The 25,220-nt window shown below is 39.0% G+C and overlaps 1 protein-coding gene and 1 long non-coding RNA gene across 4 annotated transcripts; one reads left to right on the top strand and one right to left on the bottom strand.

Annotated features, from left to right (window-relative positions):
* Positions 1-84: 84 nt before the first annotated feature.
* On the top strand, positions 85-25,220 carry LOC106938323 (lipoma HMGIC fusion partner-like 3 protein). Its single transcript, XM_015020303.1, has 4 exons — positions 85-1,410; positions 20,268-20,504; positions 22,800-22,827; positions 24,000-25,220. Exons 1-3 carry the CDS (start codon positions 984-986, stop codon positions 22,814-22,816), a joined length of 681 nt encoding a protein of 226 aa, XP_014875789.1. The 5' UTR covers positions 85-983; the 3' UTR covers positions 22,817-22,827; positions 24,000-25,220.
* LOC106938324 (uncharacterized) lies at positions 3,867-15,364 on the bottom strand. 3 transcript variants are annotated; one of them, XR_001422598.1, is made up of 3 exons: positions 14,897-15,364; positions 11,403-11,603; positions 3,867-4,213 (listed from the first exon to the last, which is right to left on the bottom strand). It is a non-coding gene; the product is annotated as an uncharacterized LOC106938324 (long non-coding RNA). The 3 variants fall into 3 exon arrangements; XR_001422597.1 differs by lacking the exon at positions 3,867-4,213 and adding an exon at positions 14,577-14,624 and having other exon boundaries at positions 11,265-11,603; XR_001422596.1 differs by lacking the exon at positions 3,867-4,213 and having other exon boundaries at positions 11,265-11,603.

Below are 25,220 nucleotides of genomic sequence, written 5' to 3'. Positions count from 1 at the left end.
TATTGTAGTCTGGGATCTCCTGCATAAAATCCCATGAGAAAATAAATGAGAAAAACGTTCAGAGTATGAGCATTTAATTTTATTTATTTTTATTTTCGTCTAGCATTTAGCAGGGAACGAAAACCAAATCTGAGGATTTAATCTTTGCATGTTTCGCAGGCAGTTGTCAGTTTCATGAACTGTTGCATAACCTCGTGCTGCCCCGGCATTACGGCTGCTGGGGGATTGTCATCCAGCTGAAACGGACGCAGACGCGCATGTGCTGATGCGTTTGGCACCGATGTGTCGTCAGTTCGCTGGATGTTGACGCAGCGATCTCCAGAAGGTGTGTGTCACCGCACGCGCGCGCGTCCACCGTCTGCGCGCGCGCCCCTCCCTCTGTGACTCGCAGCATCACCGGGAGCCCAGCGATGCTGCTGTGAAGAATATATTTACGCTTCACGACCAGAGAGAGAGAGAGAGAGGCAGGCGTGATATCTGAATGCGTAATTCGCGGTGGGATGATTTGATGCGTGAGCTTGCGTGAACGCGGTCCCGTTTGGAGACATTTCCTCCCAACAAGCTGCTGATTTTTAGGTGTTGCCTGCAGCTGAGGTTGATGTGAAAACGCGTCTTTCTGCGTTGGATTTTTCCAAGGGCACCGAAATGCGGCAGCGATGAGCTGCGAGCGAGCGAGTCGGTTTGAGTTGTCAGAGTCTCATCCAGGATTCGAGCTCTCCTCACTTTGACCACTGCCTGATTTTTATTTTTTTTGTGTGTGTTGTTTTTTTGGAGGGGGGGATGCGACGTCATGAGCCTGATCCCGTCTGACAGATGTGTTGCAGCTGCACAGGCACAGATCGTCCGATCCGGCGTGTTGTTTTAACTATGATTCTGTAAGAGGAGGAAGCCCGGAGAAAAGCGTCTTTCGACATCAATGTCCGATCCCCTCCTTGGTGCACGGACGGATCGCAGCCCGCATTTCATTTTCGGCTCTGCATAAGATGATACCTGGATCTGCCGCATCAATGCTACCGTCTGCAGAAGCCGCGAAACTGTACCAGACCAATTACGTCCGCAACTCGCGTGTCATCGGACTCCTGTGGGCCATTTTCACGATCCTGTTCGGCATCGTTAACGTGACCATCTTCTCGCAGCCCTATTGGATCGGGGATGGCGTGGACACCCCGCAGGCTGGCTACTTCGGCCTGTTTCACTATTGCGTCGGGGACGGACACTCCCGGGACCTGGACTGCCAGGGCAGCTTCACCGAGTTCTCCGCCATCCCCTCCAGTGCGTTCAAGGCCGCCTCCTTCTTCATTGGAATGTCCATGATGTTGGTGGTCACCTGCATCGGCTGCTTCAGCCTCTTCTTCCTCCTCAGCACCTCCACCGTGTACAAAATCTGCGGCTGGATGCAAGCAGCATCAGGTAGGTCCGCAAACCTCACCGTGCTTTAAATTAAAAATCAAACTGGTTTAAGGCTCAGTCGGTCTGTTTTTATTATTTTTGATTGGTTTTGAGAAAGTCTTTTAACTACGGGTGCACCAATTGGAGTTTTCTGACCGACCTCTAAAAAGCCGGTTCCGGTTTTAGCCGATTTTTTTGTCTGAAATGTGGCTAAAATAGCACACACACACACACACACACACACACACACACACACACACACACACAAAAGTTGCTGAGTTGGCAACAGTTAACTGCCAATATGGTGGACCGATGTTTCAGCCAAACGTCGATTTCTGATCATCAGAATATAACCGAGTTTTAGGCCTTTGCTGAGGTAGAAAATTTTATTGGATAAAACTGACTTCACATGTAACCTTTAATTTCCCCAAATTAAGTAAATCTGCGCTGATAAATAATCCGTTCACCCCTATTTTAAACCCTCATGAAATACGCATTTATTTATCTATAAGCTGATCATATTAACCTATTATTGGAGTACAACAATTGGAAATAAGTAAAATATTGTCTTAAAATGTAGTTGTAGAGCGGAATTGGCTGATTTTCCCTTAATCAGTTCTGATCAGTCTAATTATAAATTTATTTCAGATGTTTTCACTTCCTGCTCATTAAATTAATCAAAACTAAGAAATCCTCCCTTTTTCCATCTCTGAGAACTTGTTGCATATTATTGACCTTTTCTTTCTTATGGTTCATTGTGTTTTCATCTGAAGAGTATGTCTGTATTTTTACGTATTTGATTGTTTTATACCTTGTTGCGCTGCAGGGATGCAGTTGTGACTATTGTTGCCTCGCAGCACAAAGGTCCAGGATTCAAATCCTGTCCAAAGTCCATTTTTATAGAGTTTGCATGTTTTCTCCAGCTTCCTCCTCCAGATAAGAAAACATGCATTTCAGCTTCATTTCTTTAGTTACTAGTGTTGTTCTCATGTTTTGCTCGTTGACTGATGGAAATAAGTGCCAGAAGCCCTGCAGGAAATAAGCAGTGAGGAATAGAAAATGTCTGGTTGGATAAATGATTTTCATATAAATTTGATCCATCAAAGCCTTAAAATTCAAAAATAAATCTTTATATTGGACAATATTCTTAATATAACTCTGATCAATGCTTACACTAAGAAAATATAATTGTTTAAACAATTATGTATGACAAATAAAATACACTGATTTACATTAAAAGTGATTGAAAAGCAGATGAATAATTGAATCGCGGTAGTTCGGTCTGTGGTGTTGAAATGTTTTAGACGTCTTGCTCTGTATCTGAGTTAGTTTCTGACTCCGCTGTTCTTTTTTTAGACGCCAATTTTCAACAGTAGATCATGAATTGTGTCCAAAACATTTTAGTTTTTGAAAAGAAAAAAACAAAAACAACTTTATTTTGATATTCCTAAATAAAAGCAGGTGGACATCACTTGGTTCAGTTTAATTTATACACTAAATTACACACCAAGTAACTATACGCTGCATAATTTGAGTATAATTTATACTCAGCATAAATACTAAATATTGTTTGGACCTCAGAGTTTCACTACAGAAGGACTTTATCACAGAAAAATCTTCTTCTTATGTTGCAAACTTTCTACTAAATACCATTTAGCTCTATGAATACAACTAAAACTGCATCATTGTCCCATTTTGAGTTGCTTACATAACACACAGGATGCATCTAACCCAGTCTGAGCCAATGTTACAATGACCAGATTTCCTTCTGAGTTCATGCAATCAAATGTGTAATTTCTTTTTGTGGTTTTAAGAACAAATCCGAGTAAAGGTCGACGGTTGAGCTGCAGCATTTTGTCGTTTGTTGTGACTGTGGGTGAAAGTCATCATTTCATCTGAAGAGTCCAGGCTTTGCCAAGCATAAGTCCTCTCAGCAGTAGCAGCAGCAAAGTTTTGAGTTTTTAGGTTTGCACTTAAAAAACTGAAAGAAGAAAAAGTGGGAACTATTTCCCAGAATGCTTAGCGGCATGTTTCTGTCTCCTGAGGTGGAAGTGCGTTACGTTGATCTGACTCTGGTGTTTTATTAAGGCAAATGTTCATTTTAATGCAATTCTCAGTCAGCAAAGCTTGAGGATAATGTCCTGATCACACTAAATGTTTCTGAGCTGAATTCATTGAGATGTTTAATAAAATTCATCATCAGATCAGAAATTTAGTTCAAACAAGAATTTAAATTATTCTAAAGTAAAATCAGTATTTATTTTAACTTGATATTGTGAGTAAAATAATAAAAAAAATGTGGCTCTTTAACTGGGTGAGGGCAGATTTTTAGCTAAAACTCACAATTCAAGATTAATGAAGTTAAAAAACAATGTTTTAGACAACTTGTCTTTTGTTATTAAATCAACTTTATGAACTTTAATTTCTGAGTTTACACCAAAACAATTTTCTTGTGACTTAAATTGCATTTTCCAGGCAGCAGGTGGACTTTGATTGTCAGGTTAAACCAGCTGTAAATGTTTTACAGTGCAGTTATTTTGTAACAGCTCCATCTTGAGTTGTTGTGTTGGGCTGAATTAAGGCAATAAGCTTCTCTAATGAGGCCACTGCTGGTTTCACTGCAAGGACATGAGAGAGAAAGCTAAGAGAAGAGGTGCTGGTCATGGCAGTCTGACACAGGGAGGCCTGGCTTATTAGCGCTGTCAAACATTATCACTTAGCTGATGTTTAAACTCACACCTTTCCTGAGTGGCCCACAGGGAGGACAGGTGGCTCATCAACATCCACACACCATCAGCGTGACGGTGATAAACGGCACGTCAGCCTGCCAAGAAGAGCGCAAAGGAAAGACGAATTTGTTTTTGTGTCCTTTCACAGTTTGTCACCTTGAAGGATTTTCGGAGCGCAGTGTACGTCAAAGCTCGTGGCTCTGAACGGATCTGAAATAAAAAGTGACAGAGGGTCAGCCTCCGCTTGTTTTCTGCCGTGCTGCTGCTGCTGGAAGGCTTGGAGGACATTAATGACACAGTCAGTATTCAGGGCACTGCTCTCTGCTACATGGCATCAATCTTTCCTTCTGCTCCTGCGAGCATCATCACGGGTCACTCCACAGACGCACATGCAGAGGGATTGATGCTGCAGCTTTGAGCTAGCATGCTAACAACTAACAAGGTTATTTAAAACCAAATGATTTTAAAAAGGTTTGCAAATTTATCATTTTATATTATATACCGTTAGACGTGAGAGAAGACGATGCATCGCTTTTATATTCTGGCAGTACATGGAAATGTTGAGATGTTTTAACCAGGCATTTGTTAATTAGATGCATCCATATTTTAACTACAAACTGCATTTTGTTGTGATTTTGTTGCATAGAGCCAGAATATAACAGACATTTGGTTCTCAATTTTCTTAACGAATGAAAATCTGAAAAGTGGGATTAGCACTTTTATTTACTCCAACACGTCTAAATAAAATTCAGGACAAAGTTTAAAGTTAAGCTAGCACTAGCTTTAAACACTAGGTTTAAAGCTAGTGCTAGCTCTAAAGCTAACACTACTAACACCAGCTAACACTGGCTTTACAGCTTAACCCCAGTATTAGCTGGGGTTAAGCTGAGTTAATACTGAGATGAGAAAAGATGAAGACTAGCAGCGCTAACTGTAGCTGTATAGAGACTTAAATTTGTCACTCTAATGTGACAAAATTTCAAAAATAAAAAGGGTTTGAATATTTATCAAGTTATCGTTGATGCAGTGGTTTTTTACCTGATGTCAAACGTGCTAAGAATTGCAGTTGCAATTGCAGAACTGGCACATATTTCCTTCCTTTTCCTTGGAAGAGTTTTTTGCTGAATATTTAATAAAGTGGCCAGCGTCCAGGACTTGTTAGAAGTCTCACAGCGTCTACATGACAGCTGGAGCTGAGTGCACAGATCTATGATGCATCCATAATGCCCTGGACGGAGCCAGATTCGTCTTTTAGAGCTAATTCTGAGCGTCTGCAGGTTCATGGCATGGAGATGTGACTGTGCATTTTCTGCTGAGCTGAGCAAACTAAGACTTTTCTCTCAGTCCTTCCATCTTTTCACCTCATCTCTTTTCACCTCTTGTTTTCTGTTCTTAAATCTGTGCAGTGTGTGTTCATCTTTTCTCCCATCTTTGAACCGAAGTCATTTTGAAACCTGCAGACCAGATAAAGAATATTTTGAGGCCATTTTTAATCACCACTACGTTTCATACGTGTACACAGCGGCCGCTGCGGGGCTTTTAAAGTCTTACTCCAGTATAAATAAAGTATGAGGTTTTCCTTTGTAGTAAGATTTTGTATGGGAGGCACTTTCTGCCTGGTTGCTTTGATTGTAGCCTGATCTGCATGAAACAAACTTCATGTGAGATTTTGTATTTTTTCAGTAACAATTAAAGCTCCATTTCTGCTCCATTACCTACATATGTTCTTCATTTACAAATTAAAACTTCTTTCTCATCCATGCATCACTGTTTCCTCATGCAACCATAACCTAACTGCTTTAAACAGCTCTGCTCCTGACTGGCATTTTAGAAATGAAGTGACTTCTAATGACGTAAGATTTTATTTGGGGGTGTCAGAGTTTCTTCTTCGCTTGACTTTCATTTTCAAGTTGAACCACCTTCGAGTGTTTTACAGTGTACACTTCATCTCTCCTTTCCTGCCACCTTGTTAGCGTCATCAGCTCTGTTGAGAGGTTTTCTCTGAAAACGGCTTTAACGTGTCTGAGCCGCTTCAGTTTTACCGAGATGAGGCGGTTCTGTGTAGAGCAGATTACTGAGGCAAACACGAAGGTCCGACTTACAGAGAGGTCGGTTTATTCATCAGGTTGCAGGCATCTTTGAAGAAAACGCCACAACGGTGTAGAAATTAAACAGGACTTATTTTTTTTTTATTGAAATGCAAAGTCTGACGCTGCTTTGATGGAACAACCTGACTCTGTAGATGTTCATATTCAAGGTTTTTTGTGACGAAGTGATCCTTGCAGAGCCGTCATTTGTCCTTCATGGCTCCTCAGTCGTCGTTACAACCAGGGTTTGGTTATTCGTCTCACATTTTAAATAGAGAAACTGTTAAACTGAAGCACAACAGCTCTGACGAAAGGCTCCGTCACCAGGACAACTGTTATCTATCATCCACTGCACAACGACGACCTCCATGGAAGAAGGCGTTTAAAAAGAAGTGGAGCACTGGAAAAATACTAAATACAAAATGGTTTTTTTTTGTCTTTTTTTCTAGAGCAAATTTCAAATAAAACAAAACTAACCTACAAGTAACTTTTCATCAGGATAAGAGTTTGTTTTCAGTAAATAATTCCTTACTATTAATTTAAAAATGCAGATTATCTCAATTATAAACAAAACATTTTCCCATGTTATAAGTGGAATAATCTGCCGTAGGAGCTAGCACTTTTTCATCAGTACTAAGCAGTTTTTAACTTAAAATAAATCTGTTATCTTGATGAAAAGTTATTTCTAAGATATTTTTTTGTTTTAATTCAAATGTACTTCACCCTAGAAACCAGTCAGAAATATTTGGTAAGATTTTCTGTTTTAGCAGTGAGGACAAAGTGTTATTCTGATTTAATCAACTGAAACAAAAACAAACTGTTTGACCGAAGAAAACAAAAAGAAAACCCACCAAAAAGAAATATATTTCTGTGGGATTCAAAACCAAAACTTACAGGCACAGCACCATAAAATGTAATTCTTTTATTCTTTTTAAATTCAACAGTTTCTCAGGGTTTTCTTTTTACTTGCATAACTGGAAACAAAACATATTTTAAGACAGCAAAGAATTTCTGTAGAAAAAGAGCATTTTTAATCATTTTATAAATATAACACCTGCAGATTTTCTTTGCATTTTTTTCCATTTTTCTGTGTTTATTCTCAGCAACAAGGCCAGGATAAAAACTCCTGTTTTATTTAGCCAAGTTTAATCAATCAAAGTTATTTCAGCAACAGGCAGTTTAAATAAAAACAAAAATACAAAATCATGCAGTCAATTAAACCATTTCATTTTCAGCCGTTTCACATCAAAATGTTGGCTAATGTTTTACTTATTACGGTTCCAAAGCGACTGTAAGCAGGTGGGACTTTAGTCTTGATTTAGAGGAACTCGGTGTTTCGGCTGTTTTGCACTTTTCCAGAGGTTTGTTCCAGATTCATGGTGCACAGAAGCTGAATGTTTACTACCAAAATCTGCACGTTTGTGGTCATGTTTACTACGAACTGGATTAAAAGTGTTAGTATCTGAAGCATGTAAATAAACTAACAGCTACAGGAATTCATATTTAAATCTGATCATGGATTATGAAGCCATTTTGCTTCTGAAAGTTTTAAAAAAGCTTTAAAATGTTTTCCAGCTCCAAGCATGACGTTTGAACTGATATTTACAGTTTCTGTGTGGATATCTTGCATTTTAATGTTGGTTTATATTTCAGTGGTAAAATAAAACTGCATGGCCCTAACCTGACAGTGTGTCAAACTGGAGGCTCGGGGGCCAAATCTGGCCCGCCATAGCTCTTTATGTGGCCCTCTAGACTCCAAAGTACATCAATAAGTCCTTCTAGTTTTTCACAAGTTCATGCAAAATTTACACAAAATCAACAGATCCCCACATTTTTTCTGATTTTATTGATATTTTTTTCTCAAAATTGGTCAAAAACACTGACTCCAGTGACTGCTGCCGCAGCCTTACGTCACCTCAAGTTATATCTGTGAAACGACGATTAATAAAAAGTCACATTTAACATCAGAGATTAGTGTAAATATTGTACAAATTCCTTACAAATATTTCAAAATTAGCACCACAAAACCTGTGATTTTTCATTACAGAAAAACCACCAAATGCTGGATGGACTGATCAGTGAGAAAAGATGTTTAATATTATTTTATTTTAAGAAACACTTTTTGAATGCTGATTTTTTTTAAAGCAATTTAATGGGTTTTATTACTACATTGTGGCACAACCGGCCCTTTAAGAGCATTTTCGACTTTAGATTTGGCCCAGAATGCAGCTGGGTTCAGCATCGCTGCTCCAGCGTCTATTATCAGCGAGAACTCAAAGGTCTCTTTGATCGCCGCGCGCCTCGGCGGTTTTTATCCTCTGTGGAGGTTCAGCTGCATCTGGAGCCGTTACATAAGCGCTTTGCTCCACCCCGACTCTCTCCTGCTTCACTCGTTGCGGTTTTACAGCGAACCCCTCCCCCACTGTGCCCCCTGCAACTCTGCTTTAACCTGAACCCGCCATGTCGGCTTCAGCTGCAGAGATTTTGTCACCTTAAAGGACGAATTTGATCAATTAGTAGCACATCGACAGCCTTGCATTACTTCCTGGGGTCCATGTTTCAGCGTATCGTCTGAGAAGTCTTAATTATAGAGTGTAAAGACGGATTTAACTGAGAAAGATGAATGTAATCAGTGTCGATCTACACCCTCGTCGTTTAACTGCCAAGCTCACAGAACGAAGAAACTGAAGGGGAAGTTTGAGTCCGACTACCGGCTCAGATTAATCTAAACATTTCTGAGGTCTTTTTCTCTCAAATTTTTGACTTCTGGAGCCCAGAAATTTCCTTGTTTTTTCTAGAAAGTTTCTGAGATTGGTCTCAAAATTCATGAAGCTTTTAGCAAATTTTCTACTTCTGGAGTTCAGAAATTTCCATGTATTTTTCTTTAAATTTTCTGGGGTTAATATAAAAATTTCTGAGTTTTTTTTTCTGTCAAATTTTTGACTTTGTGAGCCCAGAAATTTCCTTGTTTTTTCTAGAAAATTTCTGAGAAGTTTGAGTCAGACTAGCATCAATGTTGAATCCATTTCAGGAGAAGAAAAAGGACGTTTCTGAGCTCCAAAAGTAAAAAATCTGCATGAAAAAAAAAAAGAAAACAGAAAATTTCTAGAAACTCCAAAATACACAATTTTGTTCTAGATTTTTGTGTTTTTGCAGTGACAGAAACAAAGTATCGTTCTATTGCAGTACTGTCCTTTGTTAGACTTTCTTTGAGTCGCTTTGGGCCGCGACGCTGCGCCATATTGAATCAGAGCACTTCCTGCTGCCTTCAGGGTAACACTGAAAAAAGCAACACACTTCTATGGGAGCATAATGTGCAAAACTTCCACCTGTTTTTTGAGGAGAACAGAGAGGATTTGATGAAATAAAGCCTGTGAATTGAGTTAAAAGGTAAGTTCCAGGCATGATGTGCTTGTTGGGCAAAAAAAAAAAAAAAACAGCACAGAAGTTTTTATTGAGTGGAATATAAAAGGATGCCTGGAAGCTTCCTGCTTCCCTCCAGCAAACCATCAAGTGTTTGCCAGTCGCTGGAGCAGAAATAGACTTGGACTGGAGACAGCTCATCTCAAAAACACGCTCTTCTTCTTCCAGGGGAGACTGTCAGAGTCACTTTTAAAAGTTTCTCTTGCTCTACTTTCAGCTGCCTTTTTGACACTTTCACGTTAATTTCATTTTTAGAACCGTCTTAAATTGGTGTCCAGCTGTCTTCAAACATATTCAGTCCCTACTCGCCGAAAGTTTGACACATTTTCAAGCTAATTGTCTCTCATTGCTATTAGAGTATCTCTTCTCAAAGCTCTCATCATGGAGACGTTTCTTTGTTCGCTGTCCCCCTCATAAGGCTTGTGCAACTTTACGACACATTTTCACACCTCATTTATTCTCACTGCATGCATAATACACTCTTAATTGCCCCATTAATCTACAAGTGATTAGGGCATATTATTGTCTCCGTCTCAGGCCATCTCTCAGCGTATCCGGTCATCACTGCAGCCTCTGAGAAGTCTTAATTATTGAGTGTAAAGAGGGACTTAACTGTGAGAACGATGGATGTAATCTGTCTCATCGTTTGCCTGTAAAGCTCACAGAACGGAAAAACTGGAGGGGAAGTTTGAGTCAGGAAAGCTTCAGCGTTGAATCCATTTCAGGAGCAGAAAAAGAAAATCTTGTTTGGTGGTGAAAACAGAATTTTATGTGAGATTGTTATTAGCAATATTTTATGGGCATCTACTCACTTTAACTAATAAACTGTGTTTCAAAGGATCTGTAGTGAGAGGAGAATATTCCTGTCCAGGTTTGTTGAGTTTCTACATCATTTGTTTGTGATTACTAAAATCTGAGGGGCATTAAATGAAAAAAAGACTATGAAAATGAAATAAAATACAGTTTACATTGATCTCAAGCTGCATGTTAAATTACTGACCGTGTTTTACTTAACAGATACTTTCTGCCCAATTCACATCGCAGTATACATCAAAACCGGTACTATGGCAGATACACGAAAAGGAGGGAGTAAATACCTGCCAAAAACTAAGAAATTTGGAGACTAATTTCAGAAATATTGTAGAAAAAATTGGGACATTTTTAGAGCTCTGGAATTCAAAAATTAGCGAGAATTTTTTTTTATTTTCTAGAAAAAACAATGACAATTCTGAGCTGTAGAAGTCAAACATTTGCAAATAAAAAAAAGTCAAAACAAATTTTTTTCAGAAAGTCAGAAATTTCTCAACTTCTGAAACATTCCTAGTTTTTTTTTTCTAAAAAATGTCTGAGATTAAGCTAAATTTTTCTGATTGTTTTTTTTCTAGCAGATTTTTGACTTTGAAAGGTCAGAAACTTCCACTTTTTTTCTTGAAATTTTCTGAGAATAATCTAAGAATTTCTCATTTTTTTCCTCCCAAACGTTTGACGTTTGGAGCCCAGAAATTTCCTTGTATTTTTCTCGAAAATTTCTGAGATTAATATAAAAATCTATAAGGTTTTCCCATGTTTTTTTTTTCTGGAAATTTTCTGAGTTTAATCTCAAAATCTCTCTTTTTATTTTCCAGCAAATTTTTGACTTTTGGAGGTCAGATTTTATTTTATTTCTTTTGAAAAATTTTGCAGAAATCCACTCCTCCTTTGTGTAGCTACAGCAGCCCTCACCGAACAGGATTTGCTGCAGAGGGTTTGGCCTGTCCGCCGGCCGCTCACTGACCTCTGCGCCTGCTGCATGGAGACAGAAACTCGTAGAGACTCGCTCTGTGCACAGGGCGAGTCACGGCAGGAGAGAACTGCTGCACGGCCCCCCGGTTCTGCCTGAGGCTCCTGCATCCAGCCTCAGCGGTGTGAGTCACGTCAGGCGCCCAGCTGAGCCGTCACACCGCGCCTGCATGCCTCCCTCCGCCTGGAGCTTTCTCTGGAAACAGACATGCAGATGAAAAGATGACACAAATCTCTACAGGGCTGATGGGTCACCCAAATCACAAGCCTAATTTTTAGGCTGTTTTAATTAAAGCAATGAATATTGTTTTATTTTTTACACTTATTTGACTCCCCTACCTTCTGTTGTCTTAAAATACATGATATTAATATAAAACCTGCAGGATTTTCAGACTGATTATGAAACTGAGGCAAACACTCGTTTGGATATTCATACGAAACCCCACTGGGATAAACGCTCAACGCAACCAGCAGGATGTTTGCTCCGATTTTCCCCTGAAACGACCTCATCACAGCCTCAAAGCTGCCACTCTGGGAGTTTAGAAAACATTTCAAATTCTGTCCATCATGGTGAGAAAAGCCCAAAGGTGCTTTGAAAAGACATCCGCCCACCAGAGATTTCACTTTTTTTTTTTTTTCAAACTCAAATGTTTCAGACCATCAAACACATTTTAATATTTTACAAACACAACCTTAGTTTATCCCAAAGTCAGTCCTAAAAGAAAAAATACATTCATCGAAGGAGGGGGGAAACTTTTTAAACCATCATGTCCTTTTGTAAAAAGAAAACAAAAAATAAGCCCAGCTAGAGGGTATTTAAGCTACTTGTTTAATGTCAGTGCATCACACTTGATTTGACTAGGCCATGCCAAAACCTTCTTTTCTATTTTAACTCTTGTCACATTTGGAAGTGGACGCATCGGTGTGCCTTGGAATATTTTCCCACTTTATAACCCGAATGAACTTCAGCTTAAGGTCGGACGTTTTTATTCAGGATTTTCTGCAGAATTTATGGTTTGTTAGTAACAGCAAGAGGCCGAGGTGTTAAACGAGCACAGAACCGCCGTGTTTACTGTCAGCATGACGTTCTTTTCTGGATAAACTAATTGTTTTTTGGCAAAGTGCTCTTTTTTGGTCAGCTCTGCTATTTTTTGTCATTGGCGCCATTTTTCCTCAGTATTAATATTTAATCATGAACAATGAGCGTAACAACTTTGGATGACATTTGTCGGGTCGACCACCGACAAGAATCCCCACTTTATTTTTATTTGTAAATAATGAAATGACTGCATTTTATCTTTTGATTTTGTAGCACGTTGTGAGAAATGTCAACGACTCGTTCCTCATCCGTTTTTGAATTTGTTTTTTGATTGTTGTTGAGATCTTGTAGCCTACTTCATGTTGTCAGACAGGTTCTGTTCCATTGATTTATAGATTCTTCGTAATCAGGTCTGAGTGTCGCTAATGAAACTGAAATGAAAAAATTGGAAAATCATAATTTAACAAGAGGGGCGATTATAATAACACATGGGACCAAGACTAGTTTGGGAAGTTTTCTTACCTTTTATTTAAAAACATTTTTTTGTTTTACTCTCGTAAATTCCTCTAGCACACTGCAAAAACACAAACCCACCAAGTATTTAGTCTAGTTTCTGACAAAACTAACTTACAAATAACTTTTCATCAAAATATACAAGCTTGTTGTAAGAAAATAATTCCTAATATTGCTAAATATTATAATAATAATAATAATAAATGTATTGCTAAATATTAGGAATTATCTGCAGATTATTTTAATTATAACAAAAGTAAATAATATTCCAGTGGTACTAGCTATTATTTACTAAGAACAAGCTCATATGCCAAAATGTTTTTTGTGAATTAGTTTTATCTTATTCAAGTTCTAAAATACTTTATTGATCCCAAAGGAAGTTAAATAAATATTAAATATGTAAACATGTTTGCACTAGAAACAAGACCAAAGATACTTCAGATTTTGAGTTTTTTCAGTGTCTAATGTGGGTTTATTACACAGCCCTGTTGAGAAAGACTCCACACTAAATCTTGTTGGTCACAGCTTTTTAAATACAAGGAGAAAACAAAGAGAATCACAATAATAATAATAATAATAATAAATGTGTTTGGTAAAACTGTGATTCCCATTCTCGCTCTGGATGTGTGACCGATGAAAGAAAAGGCTGACAAAGTGTTTATTTCCATCCAACACGCAGCTCCGTCCGTAACGAGCCACAATCAGACACGCAGCTGCATTGACGGCGTTACAGCAAAACAGATTACAGGGATGTTTGTGGTTTGTGTTGGCAAACCAGACACACAAATCCAATTTTGCTGCTGCTGTGGAGGTCACCGGGGATCCACGCACCCGTAGAGACCACCGGAGGATGTGTGACTCTGGGATTTATTGGCCTCTTCTGGAAAATGAGGAATTGTGTTTGTGACAAATCCAGAGTCATCACGTCATCCTGTGCCATCTGCTGGTGCGCCGTCAGACTTGCCTGCAGCGCGCTGCGTACCTCAGCTGCCCTGCCTTATATAAGCTGCCAGTGTGCCAGCAAGCTTTTTTTTCATTTTACTTCTTTTTTTCTCCAACTGCTTCATCCCACTGTTCCCAGGAAATGGAAAAGACTCAACAAGGCAGGTGTGTGTGGGAATAGAATAGAATATACTTTATCCACCCCCAAAGGGAAATTACTTATTCGTTGACAAGCTACTCCATCTACGGAGTTAAATATTAATAATATAAATATAACCATAAGAAATAAAGTTTATAAAATAAATACAGCTCTGGAAAAAAAAAATAAGAGCCCACTGCTCTGAACCCAATTAAAAACCTTGTGGTTATTCCACCAAATATTGATTTCTGAACTCTTCCTGAGTTAAAACATTAGTGTTAAGTCTAATGGCTCCAGGCAGAAATGACTTCCTGTGCCTCTCCTGGTCCATTTTGGTAAAATGAGTCTCTGGCTGAAGAAAAGAAGAAATGGAGCGATGGAGAGCAGGTCTGCCAAGAGGCTCCAGCATATGGCGGCGATGACGTTAGTATGGTGTTAGGATGGTGTCTGCACACAGGACTGAACGATGGCTCAGACCAAATCCTCACAAACTGTATCCAACACACACATAACACACACTCTCTGGCTCGTCTTACCTCATAATCAGTCTCCTCACTCTCCCTGCCCGATCTGCCCCATCTCTCCTGAGAATGGGAGGGGTAAAGGTAAAGAGCAGGATTATGCAGTCAGTTGCTAGCTTATTTTAGCTCTGACTGACAGCTGCTTTCTGTCAGGTGTGCTGCTGTTTCTGAGAAGAGATTAATCTGCAGTTCAGCATTTAATACTGTATGTGGTGAGCATTTGTCTCTGTTAAATTAAATTAAATGTTACTGAAAATACCTTAACTGAGCGATGACAATCGGTTGCTGACTGAGCTAGCTTCAGCTATTTTGTATTGCTAGCCACTTCTACTTACCAGGGTAACGATGATATCAATCTCATTGTCGATGGTTTCGGCTGTCAAAATGGCAAGTTCTTCTAAGCTGCTTCTGTGACTTCAGGCGCAGATGGTTTATTTAAAAAGTAGCTTGTTTTCTCGTCATTTTCATTGTTGTAAACATTTAAAACTCTCAGACTGCTGCGTTTTTCGATTCCACTCTGTCGGACGTTTTCCCCTCCATGTCCTCAGCCAATCAGAAAGGAGCAGCTGAATAAGAAACCAATCACAGAGCAGGGAGCCATGCGCTCAGCCAATAGCGGTGAGCCTAAGATTTAATGGAAAAACCGATAAGTTTACGTCAGCAGATGACAGGTTAAACGTTATATACTCTCTGGACACGCACAGATTATCACATAATTTGGGACTTTGATTCAAACTGGCCTATTATATGAAATCTGAAGCGAACTGGGTGCCCAAATTTTGTATTTCAGGGATCTTGGAGAAAAGGAGGCTAGATGCAAATGCATACCAAACATTTGACATTTACATTTTTAATAAAAAAATAAAAAGTTAAAAGTGAACCATTTTCCTTTCTCTTCCCAGTTTTGCACTGCTCTTTGTTGTGTAACTCTAAAACATGAATAAAATACATTTACAAGTTTTAGGCTGTAAAATTATAAACTGTAGGAAAGTTCTAGTAATGTGAATATAGTAAATTCAATTGGGTAGGCTAAAGCTCTGATGTATTTAGTGAAATAGTGTCACTGTTTTTAAATTATTTTATACTGTTTTATTATTGTGCATATGCATTAATTAATTTTATTTTGTAATCAGGTGGCTGTGTATTGCAGATTTCTGTCCAGGTCCCTCTTGGAAGTGAGATCCGATCTCAACGGGGTTTACCTGGTTAAATAAAATAAAGGAAAAGGAAATGTTTTGTTATGCAAGACTTCATCTCGTGAACTGGGTCTACCTTTTTGGTGTTGAGTGATTGAGGATTAGTGCATTCCTGGTACACGGTGTCACCAAAACATGTTCTCTTCCTGTTATTGGGGCATGCCATTAGCATTACGTAGGGAGGAGCAGTGACTGCCTCTTCCCTACGTAATGCATGGCAGGCACCTATTGTTCTACACCCAATAGAATGTCTCTTTATTTATGTCTTTATTATTCTTCTGTCACCTTTAATGCGGCTCGTACGGCTGCGTGCCCACCCACAAAAAAGGTATCAAAACGTGCGGCTCGATCATGGTATCCGAGCTATTATTTTTATTGGGGATCAGAGTTACGACGGCGATGTAAAGCGAAAAACGAGCAAAATTTCCAACTGCCGAAACGTAGAGTGAGAAACGGAGTGAATTTTTTACCCCAAAGTAATTTTGAAATCGCTCTCATGGCTGCAAAAATTGCTCTATTGGTATGAAAGTCGGTCATGACATTGATACGCATGCCTGCTCCCATAAAATGTTTTCAAAATGTCCCTAGGGCTGATGGTTTTCTGTCAAGGTGCTTCAGAGTGAATTCAAGTGTCATGTGGCTCTGCAGTGTGGCTGGATTCAACACAGTACAGCGTTTAGCTGTAATGTTTGGCATGTCTAACAAAACAGATGAGTAGCGAAGCCAACGTGCTGCAGAAAGATGTGATGTTTTTAGTTCAAGCAAGATAATGGAAACAGAAAGAGGAACATAAACAGCCAAAGGGCTGTAACCTACGATGAGGCTAAAACAGCTTTCTCTGCTATATTCCTCACGGCAGTCCTTTAAGACAACTGCCAGGTTAAGCATTTTACCCAAGACATCCTCAGGTCTCTTCTGCTATCACAGCTGCGGAAACATCTAAACATTATTTCTGTTTACAGAAATACAAAAACACAGCAGATTAATCAGTAAATAAATGGTCAACAGTATCATCAGTTCCATCAAAAATGAAATGAAATAAGGCTAAAAACCAAATTTTCTGTAACAGTCTCTCACCTGCTTCACAGCTCTGTAGCTCTACTCACTCCACCTGAGCCTCCATGTAATATTCATGATGGCATTGGAGAATGTAGAAAAAGATAGAAAAAGAAAGCATGAGAGAGCACAGAAGCAGACTTTCCTCTCATCTTCTTCATTTCCTCCCACTGTCCCTCAATCACAAAGCAATGAAACCAAATGCTCAACAAAACTGATAGATTGTTATGTAAACAGCAGTTCAGTGCATTTCAGTGTGTGTAACCAGAAGAAGAAAGAAGAGAGCCTGCTTCAGAAACAGCAGTCCTCTTTTGGATTTAAACGCACGCGACGCAGTGACGTTCGCTTTGAAGCCGAATCCTGAGGCGCATTTGACAGACAGTGATCCTACAACATCTTACGCTCTGGTGGAGATGAGTGACTCAGGTGCTTGTGAGGCCGTATCGCTGCCTGTCAGGGCCACGTTTAAGTCTCCCCTGTGTGAAATGGGTTTGTTGTGTAATCTGGCGCTGCTGCCTGCTACAAGCCAAGTGAACTCCGTTCATTCATAAAAGCTGAACTTGTAGAGCAGCACTAATGTGGCTGCGGCAACCCAGAGTTTGACACCAATGTTTTGTTGCGTAAGAGGGAAGAGGTTTGAACTAGCTTGAAAAGACATCAGGTGTGAGCTGGTGAAATTAAAATCAAACCAGAAACAAAATGTGTTTTTTGGGGTCTTTATTCCCAGAATTAATTATTAAACACAATTTGGAGAAGTGCACAAAATAAATATTAAACCGTTTATCATCAGTGGCCATGCTAACTAGCCTAGCATTCACCCCAAGCTATGCTATCTGCTAAAAGATAGAAGGTTGTCATGTGAGTAGAGTACAGTTATTCATTCCTAAGAGTTCGTCCTCTGTGGCGTCTGAGTTTTCAGTGGTTTGCTGGTTGAGTAGTTTTTGCTCTTTGGATTTCCTTGTCAGTATGAATTAGTAATGACAACAAAAACCGGAGGGATAAGGAAGTAACGTCTACAACAGACGATTCCCACTGTTTCTAAGGTATGCTGCATAATCTGGAGCAAAGATACGGCTCTATAATTCCTGCACTGCTCACTTTCTCACACGGATATATCTCTTAATAATTGATGTAGGTCAGGAGTATTGGGGCTGCAGAATAACTAACAAACTGCAGTGTCTCTGTGCTTCGAAGGATTTGTGAGAAATATATGAATATTCCCTTTTAAGTTTGTGTGGCAGGTGGCAAACTACAACAAACACATCATCAAGAGATGAAACGCTAAAAAGTGTTTAGGGAGATAAAAAATAGATGATTTTATTATTTATGTAGACTGCACTCAGGATAAATGTACACTCAGCTCCTGAGTGTACATGTACAGCAGCACCGCCTCAAAGGAGATCCGCATTCAAATTAAAGATGAGAGGAATTTTACCCTTCGGGCCAAAACTAACAGAGACCAGCGCAGGCTCTTGAATTTCTGCTGTTGCAGCTTCACCTCAGAAAGAAAACTCATTTTAAATGAACATTTGAGAGTCTTTACACTTCAGAGAAAGCTGAAAGCTGTATGATTTCAAGAGACGTGGTCCAGGTTACAAATTCGACCTAATGCAACAAAATCAACGCTTTCATGGGTTTCAGACACCGTCACTCGCTCCATGACTCTCCTCAGCTCTATTTTGGTGTTGACTGTCTGCTTTTCCGCCTGACTGGCAAAAGGCCGGGATGAAAATCAGCAGGATAATTGCAACACCATGCAAGCAAAGGAGAGGCTGCAAGGAGATTACACCAGAAGACAATTTCCACAACACCTCAGTTAGTCCTTCTTCTCTGGATATTAGCCATAAAATCAATTATTACACTGGAATTTAAAGATGCAGGATGTCAAAAAATGTTGTTTTTTTGATCTGTGAAAAGACCTTGCTGTCTGAAGAAATGCCCCACTGCTGATGGAAAAAAAACAACAATCAGAGCCAGGAGGGGGGACGTAGCGTTGTCAATCATCCTACAAATCTGGAACAAACTTCCTGAAAACTGCCAAACAGCTGAAACACTGACTTCCTTTAAATCCAGACTCAAAACCCAGCTGCCTAGAGTTGCTTTTAAAACATGATAAATGTCACAGTAATAAATATTTTGATATGTAATAATGCCACTAGACAAAATGTTGTTGAATATGTGTTTCATGACTTTGTATTTTTGTGTTTTTATGATGCAAAGCTCTTTGAACTGCCTTGTTGCTGAAATGTGCTATAAAATAAACTTGACCTTGAACTTGAACTATTCACTGCTGTGTTAAAGGCGGAGAAACAATTTACTGTTCCAGGAAAATGGTTTATCCGCCTTCATTGGTGTCCATGCTAGCTGGTCTAGCATTCACCACATCAGGAAGAAGCTGCAGCTCAGCAGAGAGAAAAGGGGTTGGAATGAGCACAGCCACAAGATTGTGATTGACACCACTAAGCCCCGCCTTCTGGCTTTGATTGGGTGTTTCCAGTTGGCATTGAGAGACACAGAGGAGCTTAATTTTCTTTTCACAAATTATCTGTGTCATATCAGACTGTCTCAACGTAGTGACAGTTTCAACCAGAGGCACCTGCAGGATATTATAGGAGGGAACTAATATTATCACTGCACAATCTCATCCCCAAGACATCACACGCATCATGTGCATGTCGCAAAGAAAATCACCACACAGGCCATATGCACATAAAGCACATGGTCCACAAAAACTAATCTAATCTAATCTAAACTAACCTAATCCACTTTGGGGTTTTTTTTTGTTTTGTTTTTATGTTGTTTTTTTTTTACAAAATATACTAAATAATAAAGACAGGAAAGCAAAGCCTACCTGTGTGATCCATGGTGTGGAGGTTGAGGTTCCCTGGTTCAGGTGGTGTATCAGACGTCCAGAGGAGGAGAATGTGGAGCAACAACGTTTGCTTAATTTCTACTATTTAACTGATTAAGCCGCAGTCTTAGCGCATGCTCAGGATGAGCGCAGCAGATGTCACGGTCGGCCAACTGGGTGATCCGTCAGCTCCTCAGTTTGTGAAATCACAAAAAAAAGCTCATAAACCGGTGACACAGAACCGCACACGGTAAAAAGTTCAAGCAGGGATCACACAACTCCTCTTTGAACTATGAGAGGATTCAAACTCAGCTTATTTGTTTTAGCGCCAAGCTGCGAAATAAACAAAAGTGAACTGACCATTTACGTTAAGACAGACATGTGACCACCTCCACAGAATTTACTACATTTTGTTAATAGTAAAAAGGGTTAGACAATAAAAAAAATCCAGTAACTTCTTTTTTACTTATAGAAAACTCTCAAGGTACGCACAGCTATACAGCTGCAGGGGCTGCTGGTTTCAATAATTTTGTAGAAAGATATTTTTAAAGGTTACATACTGCAGCTCTAACTTCTGTATTCGCTCTGTCTTCTCTCTGTTAGGTGTCTGTCTGGTGCTGGGTTGTATGATCTATCCTGATGGCTGGGATAGCGATGAAGTGCGACGGATGTGCGGAGAGCAGACGGACAAATACAGCCTGGGAGCTTGTTCAGTGCGCTGGGCCTACATCTTGGCAATCATGGGCATCCTGGACGCGCTCATCCTCTCCTTCCTGGCCTTCGTCCTGGGGAACCGGCAGGACGGACTCATGACGGAGGAGCTGCTGGCTGAGAGCAAGGGTACGAATATGCACGACTGATCTGATGAAATTTGATGCTTTATCTCTTTTAGGAATATCAAATCTAGTGTTAGGAAAACGTTTGGCTTCTGTTGTTGAAGACAAAATCTAAGAAGGAGAACTGATCTTCAAACTGTGTTCAGATTAAATGCTGCAAGCAGATTTAGAGCTAAGTTTACCGCCTGCATTTAAAGCACATTTCAGGACCGAAAGTGAATAATCAGGGTAACAAAGGGCGGCTTCTTTCAGTTTTTTAAGTGCAAACCTAAGAACTCAGTTTATTCAACTCTTGGAGGTTTGACTAAAATAAAAAGTTAACACAACTTACTGCTGTAAGTTTATCTTTCACTAACTCACATTTAGGTTCAAAACCTAAAACTGGATACATTTATTTGACTTAAAGAGTAGAAGATAGTAGACACAACTAAATGTTTTATAGTTTATACTCAGAGGAAGCAGGAATATTTCAATTCATGCATTAAGATTTGCTTTAAGTTTAGTCTTTTGATTTATGAAAACCCAAGTGGTTTTCACCAGACTGAAAATAGAAAGTAGACACCAATTAAAGAAGCAATAAAACATGAAGGAGTTTAGCTGTTGGAGCCTATTAAGAAATAGATTAATTTATTTTTTACTAAATTATTAATTTCCACAGATTTAAAGCCATGCGAATGGTAGATCTATTGTTGTACATTTATTTATGTATTTATTTATTTATCTGTTTTGCTTAGACCCTCCTCCTCGTCAGTCAGCCTCCGGCAGTGATTAACAAGCAGAAGCAGCTGCTGGGGCTGATCTGATGGTTTGGTGAAGGAGTGAGGAGTGAAATGGTTTTTGTACTGCAAATTAACGTTTTATTTGAAGTCAACTCGGAGATAATTTTTTGCTATTTTTATAAGTAAAAGAAACTCTTTTGGAAACAGGAAAAGTCTCCGCGAGTGCTTTTTATTGTTTTGAGTGAGTCGAAAACCACCTCCTGAGGGACTACTCTGGCATTTTTGTTTTCTGGAAATTTTGTGATACAAGAGTGGCCATAACATTAGCAATTAGAGCTAAACCATAAAATATATGGCGCTTCTTTTGTTTTTATGGGCCACGAAGCAATACTAAAAAAGTACAGCTTAATTTAGAAAAGCTTAAAAGTAGCATGTAAATGTAATTACAGGAAGCACACAAGCCAACTTTGGTCAAATTAATAGTCATAATAAGTGAATTTTCTCTTTGAATTTGCTGAACGACTATCAGTGTGACTAAATGCAGGGAAATCACTAATAGTTTAATTGCTTAGTATGAGTTTGGGAAGAATAGTTTGGGTTTTTCTACATTGGAAAGGAACCATCTGATCCCAGGTTAAATATTAAATATGTATAGTAAATATTCGTGTGAACCAGAACTAAACTCTTGTTAATTGGGAGCAGTGACGTGCGATGACGTTCATAGCTGGTGAGGTACCGATTTAATTATAATCGGATTTACAAATCTAGACCCCTTGCATGCTATTGTTTACATAAGGAAATTTTGCGCATGCGTACAATGCTGGAGGGCAAAAAGACTATTCTTTAACGTGATGCTTAGCCGCGCTGCCGCCGCAGAATAATTCCGTTATCTCAATCAAACTTAGACATGTAGATATTAATTTTGTGGTGTGCTTAACAGGAAAGGAGAAACCGTTAAAGTACAACTCAAAACCACTTCTTTCTCGCTCTCTGTATCAGCGCAGCTACTGTATGGCTAGCTCGCTGTTACTGTCTCTTACTCTGCAGTTGTGGAGTCACAATGTCTGGGTTCATGAGCGCCACCAGCGATGAGGCAAGAGAACTGCCTGCCTCACCTCGAATCTGTTCTCTGCCGTTTCTGATCGCTCCTCAGCACACAAAACACGATACACACACAGTTGGTGACAATAAAAACACAGTACATTAAATACATAAGCTAAATTATGGAAAATAAGTTCATACATGTTTTTAACCATTTTATTGGCGACGTACAGACAGGAGGAGCATGCTCTCATAGAATGGCAACCGGTGCAGTTAGCGAGAGGTTGCACAATCCCTGGTGAGGCTCAGCTCACTGCTGCCTCACCGGCTTCGCTTCCAACCATTTGAGTGGGAAAATGCGAAAATTCAGCGATTTTGAAGAAAAAAATAATCAGATTTGGTTAAATTAAATGAAAAATAGGTACTTTATGGTACAAACCAAAGGGTGAAAATATATTTATAAATTATTTTATTATTTTATTAATGGGAGACAGTATTTGTGTTGCTCTAATTTTCTCTTTTTTTCTGCTTTTTCACAGAAGGAGGAAACGCCTAATTGATGTTTAGGTAAGTTTAAGGAGAACATATTAAAATTATTTACATCCATATAAATGGTCTATTGAGCATCTAAAATAGTTTTTTAGTTCAATGAAAGCAAGATTTACAACAACATCCATTTAATTCTCATTCATATGTGGCACAAAATTCTGAGCTACAATAATAATAATACATTTTAGTTCCCCTGCACTTTTCTAAAAACCCAGATATTTAGTGTCTTACTTTATGACAGACAGATTTGTGCATTTCTGACAGTGAATTATATAGACCTTGCAACACTTTTCACATTTTTAACAGTACAAACACAAACTACATTTTATGTAGTTCATGGAAAGGACCCATTAAAAATAAAACTCTTTAATGTGCTTTGTATTTGTATTCAGCTCAGTGGGTTGATGTTTTTCACACGTTCTTGACCCAAATTCTTGATTGGATCTTAATTGCAGCTGCAACTCATCATCGTGCTGCTGGCTGTTGTTACTCTGAACAGTGAAAATTTGCATTTGTGCAGAGAGATGTTCAACTTGGAATTTTGTTTATAACCTATTTCTGCTTTAAACTTCCCCCAATTTTTTTTATATCTAGTTTCTAGTGTAAATATCTTATTGAGCTTGAATTAAGACAAAACTGACTTAAAGGTAACTTATCAGCAGCATATAGGAGCTTATTTTAAGTAAATAATTCCTTGATATTGGTGGAAAAAGTATTTGTTCCTTAGGAAGATTATTTCACTTCTAACATCGGGAAATTGTCTTATTATAAGTAAATTTATCTGCCAATGGAGCATCCTGCTGAAGAGATACTTATAAATGAGTTTGGACTTATTTAAAGTGTAACACAATATTTGCACTAGGAATTAGACTAAAAATAAGATTTTGTGTTTTTGCAGTGAAATGTAATTAAAATAAGCGTCAGCATCCTTGTACTTCCTGTCATCTTCTTTGTATTCTCTGCCAGTAGTAACATCCAGTTGTTGATCACATGACCTGTGTGACGCAAAATGAGAAAAAGTGTTACCAGTTAAGTTTGCAAAATACACAAAAAAAAACTAAATTTTTTTTTAATTGCCATATTTTCGTCAAGCACATTTATTTTCAAAATTGTAATTTTTGTAATTATTTGGTCAATGGAAACAGAGCTACTGTTGAGTCAACACACATCTTTCTCTTTTTTTCCTGCAGGTTCGCTTCGTTCCGACTGTCCGTTCCTCTTCAGTACCAGTCGTTCAACAACCTTTTTCAGGAAAGTAGACAGAGGCAACGGTGAATTGGAAAACAATGGAACTAGACAGCCTTCCTGTTCACCACTGTAACCTACCTTTGACGTTCATCCACCCTGCTCCCCTTCATGGTTTCCAGCACTTAGACGGAGCCCAGGGCACCGTTCATCATCTAAGGACCTAACCCTTGCACACCAATGCACAGACCATGGCAAGGGCAGAGACTGTTATTCTGTGGAGAGGAACAGCATTTGCATTTGGAATATCCTTTATCCAAGTACCTGAGACATTGAAGCTCTTTCTGCATAACCACACATGTTCCAACTCTCACACCAGTCTGTACACAAATGTAATTACAAGTATTAACCTATGTTAACACCAAAATGTGTGTGTCACCGTCAGAATGAGTATTATGTTTTATTTGTGAAAAGAAGAAGAAGAAAAAAAAAACACAATTATATCGGATTAATCTGTAGTGTTTAGGTTAAACAAAGTTAAGGTTTTACTTTACTCTCTCTCTCATATGCTACTTCATTTCCCTGAAAAAGATATTGAAAACTGTTTTGTAGTGATATTATCATACGACAGACAACTAGAATTACAAAGTGTGTACAGAGAATATTTAAAAATGATCTATAAGGATTTTAACTGAACCTGTTCTACACCCTATTTACTACCCAACTTTGCACAGTGCTCATGTTTGAGAGGGGCGTTAATATTTTGTTGTTAGTGTATCTACACTGTGATGGCGGCTATCTGAACTGCCAGCTGCAGGACTTCTAGCTGCTGAACGAGTTTGACTGTATGTGTGTGTTTGATGAGAGCATGCACGTACACACAGCATCGCTGTCAGTGTGTTATGAGTGTAATAGTTTGCCAACCTCACACGCAGTTAGCCGTCCTCTTGTGTATCTTATATCTGTCTTTGTCTCTAGGTGGGTCTTTCTTTAACGGCCTGGCTCTGTTTGTTTCGTTGGGACGTACAGGGTAATGCGGTGGAGCGACAGGCGCGGCTGACATCTGAACTCAAGTCGATTTGAACTTTTGAAGCCTGTCCCAGCCTCACTCATGCATATGTTATTGTGTAAATAAATATTCTGTAGATATTGATAAATCAGTACATTAGAGCAACTAAAGAGATTCCTTTAAGACTGCAAACACTTAATAAAGGTTTTCACTGTAA

Source organism: Poecilia latipinna, unplaced genomic scaffold, assembly GCF_001443285.1.
Source record: "Poecilia latipinna isolate Pla-1442-1.1 unplaced genomic scaffold, P_latipinna-1.0 Scaffold2564, whole genome shotgun sequence".
Lineage (NCBI taxonomy): Eukaryota > Metazoa > Chordata > Actinopteri > Cyprinodontiformes > Poeciliidae > Poecilia > Poecilia latipinna.
The sequence above is the reverse complement of the archived record's forward strand: the minus strand, read 5'-3'. Positions and strand labels throughout refer to the sequence as shown.

Coding starts and splice junctions, on each gene's coding strand:
- LOC106938323 (XM_015020303.1), top strand. CDS start 984: ATGATACCTGGATCTGCCGCATCAATGCTACCGTCTGCAGAAGCCGCG. Junction 1,411..20,267: donor CTGGATGCAAGCAGCATCAG/GTAGGTCCGCAA, acceptor TCTCTCTGTTAG/GTGTCTGTCTGGTGCTGGGT.